Source organism: Haplochromis burtoni, unplaced genomic scaffold (assembly GCF_018398535.1).
Source record: "Haplochromis burtoni strain Fernald_Lab_line unplaced genomic scaffold, NCSU_Asbu1 Contig_75, whole genome shotgun sequence".
NCBI lineage: Eukaryota > Metazoa > Chordata > Actinopteri > Cichliformes > Cichlidae > Haplochromis > Haplochromis burtoni.
Window position 1 is genome coordinate 22786 of NW_024582436.1, and position 13867 is coordinate 36652.

The 13867-nt window shown below is 41.0% G+C and overlaps 2 protein-coding genes across 3 annotated transcripts in view; both read right to left on the bottom strand.

Moving 5' to 3' along the window:
* The window catches only part of LOC102299821 (solute carrier family 22 member 4), a gene marked incomplete in the record, with an annotated part of 19288 nt that extends 17043 nt beyond the window's left edge, over positions 1-2245 (bottom strand). Inside the window, 1 exon segment of the mRNA XM_005935855.3 lies at positions 1744-2245. Coding sequence (XP_005935917.2) covers positions 1744-1953 — 210 coding nt within the window.
* A 5718-nt stretch (positions 2246-7963) lies between these two features.
* The window catches only part of znf385b (zinc finger protein 385B), a 71882-nt gene continuing 65978 nt past the window's right edge, over positions 7964-13867 (bottom strand). Inside the window, exons 9-11 of one of the 2 annotated variants that reach the window (XM_042221807.1) lie at positions 11790-11974; positions 10931-11026; positions 7964-10804 (exon numbers count right to left, since the gene is read on the bottom strand). In XM_042221807.1, the coding sequence (XP_042077741.1) occupies positions 10538-10804; positions 10931-11026; positions 11790-11974 (548 nt within the window). In that variant the 3' untranslated portion in view covers positions 7964-10537. Of the gene's footprint in view, positions 10808-10930; positions 11027-11789; positions 11975-13867 lie in introns of both variants that reach the window. The other variant, XM_005935851.2, reaches the window with a different exon arrangement.

Here is a 13867-nt window from a genome sequence, read left to right on the forward strand (position 1 = left end):
TATATATATATATATATATAAAAAACACCCAGCACGCCCCTGCGGGCGGTTTATCCTTCAAGCTCGGGTCCTCTACCAGAGGCCTGGGAGCTTGAGGGTCCTGCGCAGTATCTTAGCTGTTCCCAGGACTGCGCTCTTCTGGACAGAGATCTCCGATGTTATTCCCGGGATCTGCTGGAGCCACTCGCCTAGCTTGGGAGTCACCGCACCTAGTGCTCCGATTACCACGGGGACCACCGTTACCTTCACCCTCCACATCACATCTCGGACATACCTACAGCCACAATTACGAGTATCAAGGCCTTCTATACGTAGATCAATCATGAGATGCTTGACTACAAGTTGAACAGCCACAAGGGGCAGTACCCTCCATGGAGAAGGAGGCTAGAGGGCAAGATCAAAGTAGCACGGAGGGAGGTTAGCCAACTAACGGAGTTGCAGAAAGGTGCGACAAAGAAGGTGCATAAGAAATACAGCAAGCTGTCCATACCTGAGGCCTTGGAAACTGCCAAGCAAAGACTCACAGCCTTGGCCAGCCGCTTGAGGAGGTACACCAGAGAGATAGAAGGCAGGAGAATAAACCAGCTGTTCTCCACAGAACCAGCAAAGGTGTACTCTCAGTGGCAAGGGAACAATAATAAGAGAACAGCACCACCAAGGCTGGAGACGGAGCAATACTGGAAGAGCATATGGGAGAAGGACGCAACCCATAACGGCAATGCTCAGTGGCTAGTGGATCTGAGGGCAGACCACAGCGACCTCCCTGAACAGGGTCCAGTAACCATCACAGTGGCAGATATCCAAGAAAGGGTCTCCAGTATGAAGAGTTGGACAGCACCAGGGCCCGACATGGTTCACGCCTACTGGCTAAAGAAGCTGACTGCACTCCACGAGCGTCTGGCAGCACAAATGAACCAGCTGCTAGTTAACGAGAGACACCCGGAATGGCTAACCGAAGGTCGGACGGTCCTGATCCCCAAGGACCCCAAGAAGGGACCGGTCCCCTCCAACTACCGACCAAGGACATACACACACACACAATGTGAATGCTTAAACTTTTATTGTTAAATTGTTATTATTTTCTTTCCTCTACATTTATGCATCAGCACAATTTCAATTATTGTCTGGTGTGACATAACAGCAACAGCAGCCGCACGCCCCTGCTGTAGTTTTTCATTGTTTTACTGTGAGAGATCTGAGCGCTCCGTCCACCCTTGTCTCATTGCTGATAACAGTTTTCATTGAGAACAGCTGAGAACGAAATCTTGCATATGTAGCTTCTTAAATATCAGTTTCACTGCTTTGCGAACAATAGTTACTTTACCTCCTCTGTGCTGATATGTGTGTGGGAGTTGAAGAAAAATGAACAAACGTGAGGACAACATGTTACTGACAAAGTAACCGTCATGAGCTTGTGCAGTGCAAGAGACCAGCAGGGGTAAATGACTTGGATATCTTGTTGCAGATTTAGGTGAGCTGACTGTTTTAGTGCGAGGCTCTCTCACGCTTATATTACAACAAAGTAATTCAACTACAGCTGCAAACAGCAGAGGAGCAGTGGGCAGAATAAAGGGCTTTTGTCATGTTTGTTAGCAGCAACCATCAGACCCACAACAACTGTGTAAACAGGTAAAATTAATCTGCACTGACAGAAATGACACAGATGACTATAAAGATTGTGTGTGAATGAGTGATTGTTTTTGACTACTCTGTGAATTACATCCAGAATCATTCAGTTCTTACCTGCAGTGGGATGCTGGCCTGCATCCAGTCCTGGCTCAGGTTCCTGTGTGCTGGGATGTAACACTGGTGTGGGGGGGTAGCCAGCAGAAAGATGACAGACAGGATGTTGTACCCGGCAGGAAGACAGGTGACACACAGCAAAAAGAAGACTTTCATCTGAAACCGGCCCCACGTCCCAAGAAATGAGATGGATGCCTCATAATCCTGCATTTTACTGGCCTCTGTTGTATTCTAGTTCACTCTGCTTGTTACTTCTCAGCCTTTAGTGTATTGTCACTGAAGAAATTCAGTCACAAATGAATAAAAAAACATTAATACTGTCACGATAATGTGCATACAAGTGGTAAAAAAAAATACCAATAAGGAGGCCAAATTAAAATATGTGCAAATCACTTGTGTTGCGTCAAAGAGAAAAAATCTTCAGCTACTGCTGCATTGAGTGCAATTTATCGTGGCTGACTTGATAGAGTTATTGTCAGTGTAGTATCAGTGTCAGCTTCCCTCTGGAGGAGCTCGCTGCTGCTTCAAAACTTTTATCCCTGGCAAGAAAAAAGAACTCCACCTCTTACTCCTCTCATTCTCCTCCTTAAAAATCTGACTTCACATTGAAGCTACTCATGACAACTCATCATACCAGAGAGAGAGAGAGAGAGAAAGCAGGCAGCTGAGGAAGAGACAAAGTGCCTGTTTTACAGGTGAAAGGTCTAAGCAGAGCGAGTGCAGCATTTAGACAGTTGCAATTTATTCATTTGTTTTTGTTTTTTTTATCAGGTTCTTTGGTTCAGGACATTCAATTTGAAATAACAAAAAAAACACACTACATTAACTCTCTGAGCACTAGGTTATTATCAGTGACGATCCTGACTCTAACCATGTTTTATCAAATTTGTAATTTGTTGTTGCTACTTTTTGTGTGTCTCCAAGTACAGGGTTAGGGTTTCGCCTATTGTCATCAAACCAGATGACTTACAGTGCCAGATGGTCCCTTTGAGTAGGTTGTTTTTAAGATTAACTGTAAATATTACGTAAAAAAAAAAAGAGAGAAGTTGAACGATTTAATGACTCTGGTGTTTGTCAGTCCACAGTAAAGCTGCTGATTGCTGTTCTTCATAGATGCCCTGCAATATTACCGAACAGTAACATTGATGAACCTCAGAAACATGTGGCACAGTTTGAATTTGCAACAGAACATCTGTTATCTTCAACATGTTTTCTTCAACACTTCTGGGATTCATTGTTCTAAAGCAAGATGCCCACACATCCCAACACAACAAAGGGACTATCAGGTCCTGAGGACCATCGCTGGAGCAATCAGAAAACACAAGCAATCCAAACAGTGACAAATGACCGATACCTGCCAGGCATCCTGACCTCAGCAAGAGCCTGGCAGGTATCGGTCAACCTCGAACAGCAGCTGAAGTTCCCTGATCACCCTGCAACCAGACGTTTTTGTCTGGTTTCATCTGTCTGAATCAGATGAGCAATCCGTGTTTCTGGAGCTTGTGCAAAGCTGCTGAAAGAAAGCTCTCCAAGGACACTGGACTGATCACCAGCTGTGAGTAGACAGGATGGTGAGCCAGGTGTCTGCTGGTGGAAGCTGGGTGCAGGGGTTTTATGGTCCATTCTCATGGCCTTCAGAAGTTTGGGCATTAAAGTAGAGAGGAAGATGTCTCCAGACAGATGTTTGGACACAAACCCAAGTTTGGATGAAAGAAGTCACTGTGTCCCAACACCATATTATGGAACAAGGTTGGGTGATTCAACAGGATACAGGAGAACCTCAAGAACCAAACATGTTAATCAACAAAATTGTTAAATTAAAAAAAAGAAGAGGAAGATAAGATGTTCAGCAAGCACTAGGACGCTTCATGCAGAATGTCTGTTTCACACACTAGCTCCACTACCAGGATCTGAATTGGCAGTTCTTCTAGGCTAAACGCCTTGCTGTCATGTAGACAAACCAAGCTCAGAAAATAGACACTAAATCCTCTTCATGATTTTATATTTTTTGTATATTTGTATATATCTGTACAAACATTTTTGTCATCTGATGTGTTCATCAGACAGTGAATGTTAGAAAGAAAGCACTCAGGTTTTGTCAATGGATTTTGGGAGGTGTTTTAATAATAAAAATTTAAAAATAAACCTTTAGAGGCTGAGTTGTCTGTTTTCAAACATCCAGACCTGAACTTTGACAACGGCATTGCCCAGTGGATGAGTGTATGAAAATTCAAACGATCAGGTGCATTCAGATGGAACAGTCTTTAACCCACCAGAGTCCATCCATTTGCATTTGAGCTAGTCTGCCTCCTACGTGCTGTACCCAGCAGCACCCTCACCTAAACCAAACAGAGTGGTATCTCTGCTGTGTGAGAAAGGGCAACTTCAGGATGATGTCCTGACTTCATTCACCTGACGCTGAGTTTACGTGCCAAAACAACTTATGTTTGATCAGCGACGAAAGCAGGAAATTAAAGTGCCTACGAGCACATATTGATGATCATTAGATCATGCCTATGTCAAAATGTTTTTTAAATAGCTTAGTTCAAGTATCTGATTTCATGTTGCACAATCAAAAGAAAACAGATGGACTCTACTGTTGGAAAAAACTGCAGGGAGAGTAAAACCACTCTGCTGACCCACGTGAGTTAGCTTTCAGCAGGACTGTTTTACACAGTGCTGCTTTAAAGCATCATGACTAACATAGGTATATATAACAAAAACATTTGGTCATAATTCAGTGTTGTGTAGGGTCTGTGTGACAGCGTTTCTTCATCGAAGTCTTCTTTTACTTCAAAAAGAATAAACACGGCTGATGTAGGATATACAGCAGTTTTTAATGAAAACAATTTTTTACAGGAATAAAATAAGAGAAATGTTGCATAATATAATTTGCATATTCACATCATAATAAACAATTTTCGTTAAAAAAAGAAGCTGACAAGGGTTCTCTAAAGCAGGAAGACTGGAATATAAAGGGAGACATCTTTCACATTCATCTCTGAGCACACTTCAAACATTTCCATTCAAGGTCAACCGTGAAGGATTTGAATGAAGAGGGCTGGCTAAATGTATCGAAGCTGAACCGTGTGTGTCACCAGTTTTTCCTTCCCACTTTCAAACCTGAATGCGCTTTTAAAATATATTTGGCGAAAATTGACAAATAACACATATAACACTACACCAAACTATGTTTTGTAGTTATCTCAAATATATGAGATGCTTAAAAAGAAAAAGAAGAAGCCCTGTGTGTAGTAGTTTGGGTGAACCGCTCCTTTAAACATTTAATTTACTTCACTGTTTGCATGACATTGATGTTCATGGAAATGGGCTCTTTTGTTGAAAGCAAATAGTCAACATTTATTCCAAGAATGCACACACACTCAAACACAAACACGCTCACCATTTAAACAGTGCATCCCAGTTTAATTTATACCAGTGTTGCAACTACAGGCCCCCGAATGTAAAGTCTACCAAGCCTTAAGTGCTGAGAAAAGCAGCATCTGATCAGTACAATATTGCACCCTGATGACATCATGGGACAGGCAGTTGAGAACAGCTGATTCGATGTAGAAGAGTCAGACAGCCATCATTAACACAGATTTGACACACAAGAACTGAAGTAAGTTACTGAGCTGTGAGATCAGTTACTGCATAGAAAACACACACACACACACACACACACACACACACACACACACACACACACACACACACACACACACACACACACACACACAATAAACTGTTTGTTTGTTACTGGAAGACTGAGAGGCTTCAAGTTCTTCAGGAAGAGGCAGGAAGACATTTAAAATACTGACCACTTGAAAACACAGAAAATTCAATATTGACGATGACGATTTCCAAATGTGAGGGTTACTGACTTTTTCTGCTCGTGTTTCTCTTTCTGATACAGTCTTTTAGCTGTGAGGCCTGGTGTGCTTTTTTCTTGCCATGGCAACAAAAGTATTTACATAAAAACAGCGTAGTGACATTCACACCAATGCTGTAAATGTGCTCGTGTTAGCTATTGATCATTTCTAAATGTGCTAAATTTCTAATTAAGTATATGAAACCAGAGATAACCTCCAAAAACCAAAGAGAAAGAAACCATCCTTTAATAATCACTACTGTTTCAAGCAGTGAGGGAGGCAGAAGAATATTTGAAACACTAGAAAATCATTGGTCAGGTCTAACAATGCCAAAGTCAAGAGGCAACTCATGCTGCTGAGAGTTTAAAAAGAAGACTAACACATAGAATCAGTAGGTGTTAACACCCAATGCAATATGAGGATAGGTTTGAAGCAGTAGAGCCATTGCAGTCCTGGAAGGAGCTCTGGGGCTGTGAGCAGGGCATGCTGGACTTCCTTATGTGTGCTGTGACTAACCTCTTTCCAATCCCAAGCAGCTTTATTGCCTGAGACAAGGAAAAGGATGCATCCTGCAAGCGGTGTCAGCCAGGCTCATGCAGCCTGAGCAACATCTTAACTGGATGTCAAAAAGCGCCGCAGGTGGTGGGATGATAAGGTCCTCACAGACGCCACAAACAGACTTCCAGAGGGTCAAAGCTAGTTTTCCACTGTCCTCCACTTCTGACTTCAAGCTTCTGACTGACAGAAAAGAATTCAGACCTCATAAAGAAGCTTAAAGAGGTAGTAGGGATCACACTCTAACCTATCTAGATGTACAAAAACTTCCCATGAACTGCAACAAGCCAGGTTCCAGTGTCTGGTTGTTGAGGCCATTTCCAAAGTATAGTGTGCGTCCTCATTTCTAGACTAAAGTCAGCTGCTGTGGGCAACATCCATATGGAATTTCCTACAAAAGACTAACTTGAAGGTCAAAGGACTAAAGAAAGCCAATGAGGAGCTACAGCAGCCAAGACTAGCTCAAGAAGGTGAAGCTATGGAAGAGTTCCCAACAAAGCATAGAGGACACAGACAATGCTGCCACCAGGCTATCATGTGAAGGCCACCACATGCTGCGCTTCTGATGTTTACATCACCCAATAACCCTGTAGAAGAAATTAATGTAAAGTTTTAAGAAAATGAGCACATTTATCCAGTAGTAGACCACTTTTACCATTAAAGGATAGGTTCACATTTCCTCAAGTCTACTGTAACACAGCACTCACATGTCTGTGAGTCATTGCTCAGTGTCGTTGATAATGTTGTCCGTACTGGCTGCAAATAAAATATGAGCCCATCCTTTAACTTCAAAGTCATTAAGACTGACACCAGTGTTAATCTGACCAATAACATGCTGCCTTTTACCTGAGCGGGCACGTGTTCCTCAGGTAGACCTGTCTGCACAGTATCTGACTGCTTTCCTGTGACATCGCGTTACATCAGAGTATTTGTTATACAGTTTGATGAGGAGACACCATGACATCATTAGTAACATTAACATTTTCTCTGGTTTCCAGTGCAACTGTGAAAACAATAACCTGAAGATTAAAAGTGCTAAAAGAAGCTATCTGCTAGCAGTACACCAGACTGACAGCCAAAAGTCCTGCTACTGCCCTCTAGAGGCTCCAGTGCTCAGTGTGTTGGACAGAAAAACAAACATATTAAAGCATTAAAAGTTCATCTGGGACCCTGTGAACAGTTTGTGTGATAATGCTTGCTCAAAGGCCCTCTAAAAGGCTTTTTTCCACATCCTTCAACCACGTCTCCTTAAAGCTTCATCACATGACCTGAATGACTGAAACGGAAAATTGAATTAAATTAAACAAAAAAAAATCGATTAATGCTTACATAAATCAGCAAATGCGACAGCACCGTAGCACCCAGACATTACAACAACATAATGTAAATGTAGGAAACATACACAAGATGAAAAGTGTACTTTAAATTGATCATTTTTTCATCGAGCCTCAAAGCTTTGCACCAAAACAAGATAAATAACCACCCCGTCAACAAAGAAAAAAGAAAACATACGAACGTCATTCTGAATGTTGTTCTTCTTTGTTTATCAGGCAGCACAGAAATTCAGCAACAGTTAGTTTAACCTCCTAGGACCTGGCGTCCAGATATGTGGACATCACATTTTGGCTTATTTAGACCAAAATATTCAATTTTGGTGTACAGGGGCCTGATATCCACTTACGAGGACATTATACTGCCAATGGTCTATCGAAATTTTAAATGAATATCCTCATATGTGGCTCTCATTTTTCTTAGAAACAAAAATCAGGTAAAAAAAAAAAATCTGGTAATTCTTTGTTTTTACATTCATCAGGTCCCAATCAGCCCAAATATCAAAGAGAAATTAAAAATGCATGTCGTGGAAGAGTTCAGGTCTTAGGAGGTTAAAGACAGGATTTGACAATTGTTACTCATTAAAACTGAATAAGTAACGAAGCACGTAGAACAAGTTAAAGCCAAGAAAACAGGCCCTCTGTGTATCACATATTAAGCGAGCCGGGGTAAAGTCGTGTTTTTACTCAAGGTTTTGTGGCCAAAAAAACATTTTAGCTCTTCTGGATGGCATAATTTTCACTTTCCTGTTGTTCTTGGAAGACTGGATAAATATCCTGCGATGCTGGCATGTATTCACACACTCAGTGGGTTTGACAACACAGATTTTTCTCTGCTCCTAGATCAAGTCTATTTTTATTATCCTGGGTAACAGAGCTGAACTATAAAGAACAAGTGAAAAACACAAAAACACACCTCACTTCACCCAAAGCTCTGAGATGTAGCTGGAGGTTCAGAAAACAGCCAAGAAGTGGACCTTTGAGTGATGATGAAAAAAGGTAATATGAAGGCCAAAGAAAGCTTTAAAAGCTAATGGGTTCATCGCGCACCTTGAGATAACCATCCCTGGACCAGAGTGCTAAATGGACCAAAAGTCTTAATTTAAGCAGTTATTGAAAAATCAAGAAAAATCTTTAGGTAAATATATACAACACACAATGTAAAATAAATAATTAGAGCACAAAAATAACCAGAGAAGCATTAATTAAAGCTGTAGGTAAAAGTTTGTTTTATCGATTGAGAGTCCGTGAGCTTAGTTGCAGGTTGTGGAAAGTTTTAGTAATGTTTTAAAACGTCTCTCCAACTCTTCAGCTTTCAGAAAAGTTCTGCTCAGATGCTTCAAACTCCAGAAAGTTCAGTGACAGCAGGAAGGTTCAATAAAACAAAAGAATCAGACAGAAGGCCCTTTTCTCCATCCAGAGTCCAAAATCATTTTTCAACAGGCAGCGGAGACAGGTGGACAGGACACGGGGACATTAGTCACACATTAGTCACACAGAAAGCAGAAAACACAGTCGGAGACAATGATGAGCAAACCTTTGGATAACCATTAACAGTTATGTGACAATGTTGATCCGAGAAGCTGTCTGGTTTAAACTGCATTTCATGTTTCCACTAAAGAATATATCTGCTTTAGTGCAACTTGGTGAAGCTGTAGCCGCCACTGAGGACAGAGCAGGATGTGCTGTAGTGCTGTGTCAGGTCATGTCACCAGTCGCAGATGTTTTACACTTTTTAAGGATTTTAAAGCTGATTTTAGTATTTACGTAGCTCACGTGTATCAAAATGTAATTGTTTTGGGACAAAAAACAGAAACATTTTACAAATTGAATTGCATACTTGCCTGGCAGTTTGGATGCAGGGAGATATTAGAACTGAAAAACAGGTGAATAAAAAGCTATTTTATTTATTTCTGCTCTTTTTTAAGGAGAAGAGTGAAATTTTTGGTCAAGTTTTTATACATCAGTAACCAAATAATAAGGTTTTAATGACATCACCAAACAGATCAGTAGGTCAAACAATCGCAGAGGCTGAAAACAGGCCGCCTGTTCAACCAAACAGTTCACACCACCGTGTCCCCACTAATAAATAAAACCATGTAGGTTTTATTGTAAACCATGTAGGTTTCGGAGCTGCACAACAGGACGTCTAACTGTGTTTAGAGTGTTTCATGTGATTTGTTGACAATAAGTACAAAATGCTGTGTACTCCATCCAACTTTTTTTTTTTTACTTTCTTCAGGAATTATGTATATGTGAAACACGAGAGTAGCGTCTGAGTGAGGGCACGCTGACAGCTGCAGTAGTGTTAGGTCATGATAGACGACGTCTGCTGAGTTTCTGACGTCTTATTTGTGCTGCTAAGCTCCTCGAGCAGGTGATAGAACAGCTCCTCCAATCCTCTTCAACCTCTGAGGGAGAACCCGAGCTGGGATCTCGAGCAAAATGTTCCCATCAGCTTTATTGTCTGGCCTCATCAAAACGTCCAAACTTCCTCAAAACCAACCCCCCAAAAAATGAGTAACAGCACTGTTACCTGTGTTGGTAAGAGTTTGGGAGCAGGTTCTGGGTTGTCTTTAGATTCAGTGTCTTGTCAGCTCTGAGAAATCAAAATACATTAAAAGCCTATTTTTTTGGCCAATGCAGGCTGCTAAAAATGGATATTTGTTCTAGACTTGGCTTTCTCTAAGGTGGGCCCTGTGTTTTAGATTTTGCAGGTCTCTACGGTCACTTAGTGCTTTCTAAACAATGTTGAGCAACTTCAGTTTTTTTTGGTTTCCAGGAACTTCACATGTCTCAATGAAAGAACTCTTTTGTTATTTTTTATTCTGTTTTTTCGTTCATCCAGGTTCAGGTTATTTAAACGTACATCCCCTCTTCTGGTCGGCAAGAGGCAGTTCACAGTTCACAACTTTCTTAGTGGGGAGGTTGCAGGTTTGAATCCCTGCAGTCTTAATGTGATGTCTCCCATGTCCCCATAGTGGCAACAAAAAGCATGTCAAAGTTCGCTGGTATGACTTCCCGCTTCTGCTGGCATCAGTACGGCGTGAAGAGAATCGATCCTTGGCTCGCTCTGATTGGTCCAGGTGCTGGACGGAGGAAGGAGGCTGTGAAAAGGGGGGAAGAGGCCGGAGGGCGAGGGTGGATAGAGATCGCAGGTGTGAGGGGGGAGGACGTGGGTGTGAGGAGGGGGGAAGAGGACAGAGAGGATGGAGGGAGTGATAGAGAGGGGGTGAGCGGAGTAGATGGTGGAGCAAAAGGAGTGGAGAGAAATGAAGGTGAGAGCGCAGGCTTCACCAGCTCCTTCTGAGCAAACATGGAGAAGAGAGGAGGAGAGGAAACAAAGAGACATCGATGAAAAAAAACAGAATGAAGACAAAAGTAAATAATAATACTTAATTAGAGGAAGGGAGGTAAAGAGACACTCACAGTGAGTGAGCCGCGCTGCTGTTTGTTGTAAGGACTGTACTTGGGTTTGCTGGGTTTTCCTGCCACTCTGTCCTTGTGCCTCCTGCTGGAGATGTGCTGCAACAACAACAAACACTGTCACAGTGAAAGCAAATCTGAGGGCAGACAAGACCAACAGCAACCGAGACTATAAACTGCACAAGAACAGAAGAACCTGAATGAAATTAAGGATCAAGATTTCCCAATGATTCACAAACTAAAAGCAACCAAGCATGTAGTTCACTAGTGTAAGTTCATTTGTCATTTCAGGTAAAGCGTTGTTAAACACATTAGTTGGATAATGTACAGCAAAAGGCCTTTCCAGAGGTTAAAAACCTAAATAAAATGAATAAACATTAATTTTCCAGTTGTAACTGTGAGAAGACTGTTTTTACTTTAAACTTTAAACTGAAACTGAAACTACATTAAAGGTACAGTATGTGAAATCTCACCACTAGGGTGTGCAGCTTAGAGTCAGTTGAGTTCGACTTTCTTATCCCTCACAATTTAAGTGCATTATCCTAGCTACGGTGGCCACTGCATGACAAAACTCTGGCCACAGTTCATCTGTAGTGAGTGTAGGCTGTCAGTCCATGGTTTACCTCAGTGGACTGACAGCCTACATGTCAATATGTGTCTATTTACTCTGCAGGACGCTGTAAAACCTTGTGAAAGGAGTCCAATATGACGACGATCACTTCTGTGACAGCAATGCTGAGGTGAATTGCTGGTTTTACTGAACCTTAGTATTGTGTAGCAAATATTTGAGTGTATATGAACAGTCTGACAATCCTGTAGCTGCCTTCCTTTAGATATTTGTGAACCTGCTGTGAGTTTCTACCTGTTTAAGCTGGATCTCAGAGTTGACATGGACATCACAGATCTGGCAGTGGAAGGTTTTGTTCTGCAGGCCAGAGCCCTTCAGTCCCGAGCTGCTGCCGTTCTTCAGCTTTGCTCCAGGCCGAGGGTAGGCTTTGATCGGCCCAGCGCCACTACGAGCCTCCAGCATTGTTTTATGTTTTGATCCTGAAAGCAAAAGAAAACAAACTCAGGAAACATGAAAGGTAGTTATAAAAATATCTTTAAATATGGGTCTGTTGTTTTAATTCCATCAAAATAAAACCTGTACACATTGTCTGCTTTTACACTGATCTTTATCTTCATGGTTACAAAAGCTTTCTATAAAAATCAACCAGAAACGACTTGCCGAGGATAACTATTCATGTGTGATTATCATAATGTGGAAACAGAAGTGCAGAAACTCTGCTGAAAGCTCTCCCTGTTGATGTATTCCAGGATTTCCACAAATCCTTTTGGCCATATTGGATTATGAACAAGTTTAATAAGTTTAATGCTTGTGTGTGTTTCATGCATGAAGCACAGCATTTGTTTTTTGAATATCTTTTAATGTCACAGGAGTAAAAGTAGATACCAAAGATCTCCAAGCAGGGGCAGCACAGAGCTGCTGAGGGAGATTAAGGGACACCTTCCTTCCACCTTTCAGTGTCATTAATCCAAATTCTCCTCTTTCTAAATGTGTTTATAGCTATATAGCTAAATGTATATACCCTGGTATGTTTCTGTGAGGAAGTAAAATAACTACCAGCAATTGAACTGTCCACCTAATTTATAGATTCAGAGATATGAAGAGTGAAAAAAACAGCATATGTTCGAGTGAGCTTCCCGCAGCTTTCAAAAGAAAACTTGGTTTTATGTGAATCTCTTTTTTTTTTTTTTTTTTTTTGGGTCTGACTTAAAGTAAACACAGGACAAGGCCTCGTGGGAACTGCATTTGTAATCTCCATCCAGGAAAATTCTCCGGTTGACTTAATCACTTGATTGCTGGTATTTACAGATGGTAACATTAGTTGAAGCGCTATGCTGAGATGCACAACAGACATATTTTGTATTATTTTAGTTTAATCACCTGATGCTTACTCTATTTTAGCACTGTAAATAAGAAGCACAACCGCTCAGCCGATATTGTAGTTGGACCTGTCCTCACTGATTTACAGCCATGGTAAAAAGACACTCTGTCAATTCAAGGGTTTCACATATCAGGAGATAATAAACATGAGCTGACACTTGGCAGGTTTTCTTTGGGAATTAAGGTTTAATTAAACACAGAAACAAATGGGTTTTACATGTTCAACAATGTTTTAACAACAAAACAAATATCAAGCCATTTTTATTTACAAAAAACGAGCCGAAATGGCGCAAAAATAAGTTCCAAAAAATGTTCCCGATCTTTAAAAATACTTTTCAAGCAGGAAATTAAGAACGAAAATGAGGTAAAAAAAATGGCTAGGAGGAAAGAGAAAAAAAAAAACATTACCAGATAGGGATGATCAAAGCCCATCCATTCCCTGGGGAAAGAAACCTTTAATAAGAGGATTTAATTTACCAAAACATGGGTGAAATTCCCTTTCCATCGAGAACCGGCTTGAGAAAAGATTTTAAATTCAGGAATTGGGGGCAATTTCCAAAGCAAAAATCCAGCGAGTCCAGCATCCCAGCCCCAAACGGTTCAAAAGACTGTTGGCATTGCCTTCAAGAAAAACCAAGAAGGCCAAAAGAGAAAAACCTTCTTAAACAGGTCTACAAGGGCCCCCACTTTTGTTTAATTAATATTTTTCCTTGTAAAGTGGTTGGCTTAAAAAATGGAATCAATTCTTTCCCTGTCCCCTTTAACTTCCAATTAAAAATCAAACAACTTCAAAATTTTAATCAACAACAAGCAAAAACTTTAACTTTCCCCAGAAAACCGACGAAACGACATTTTTTCATACATTCAATAAGTGGTAAATTGAAAAGGTTGGTAAAAAGAAATAGAAAAAAATGCCGGCTGCCCAGCCAGAAAAAAGTTTTTTTGTTTGGCATGCTAAAAATTGCTAATGGCGCGAAAATATATAAGGTGTT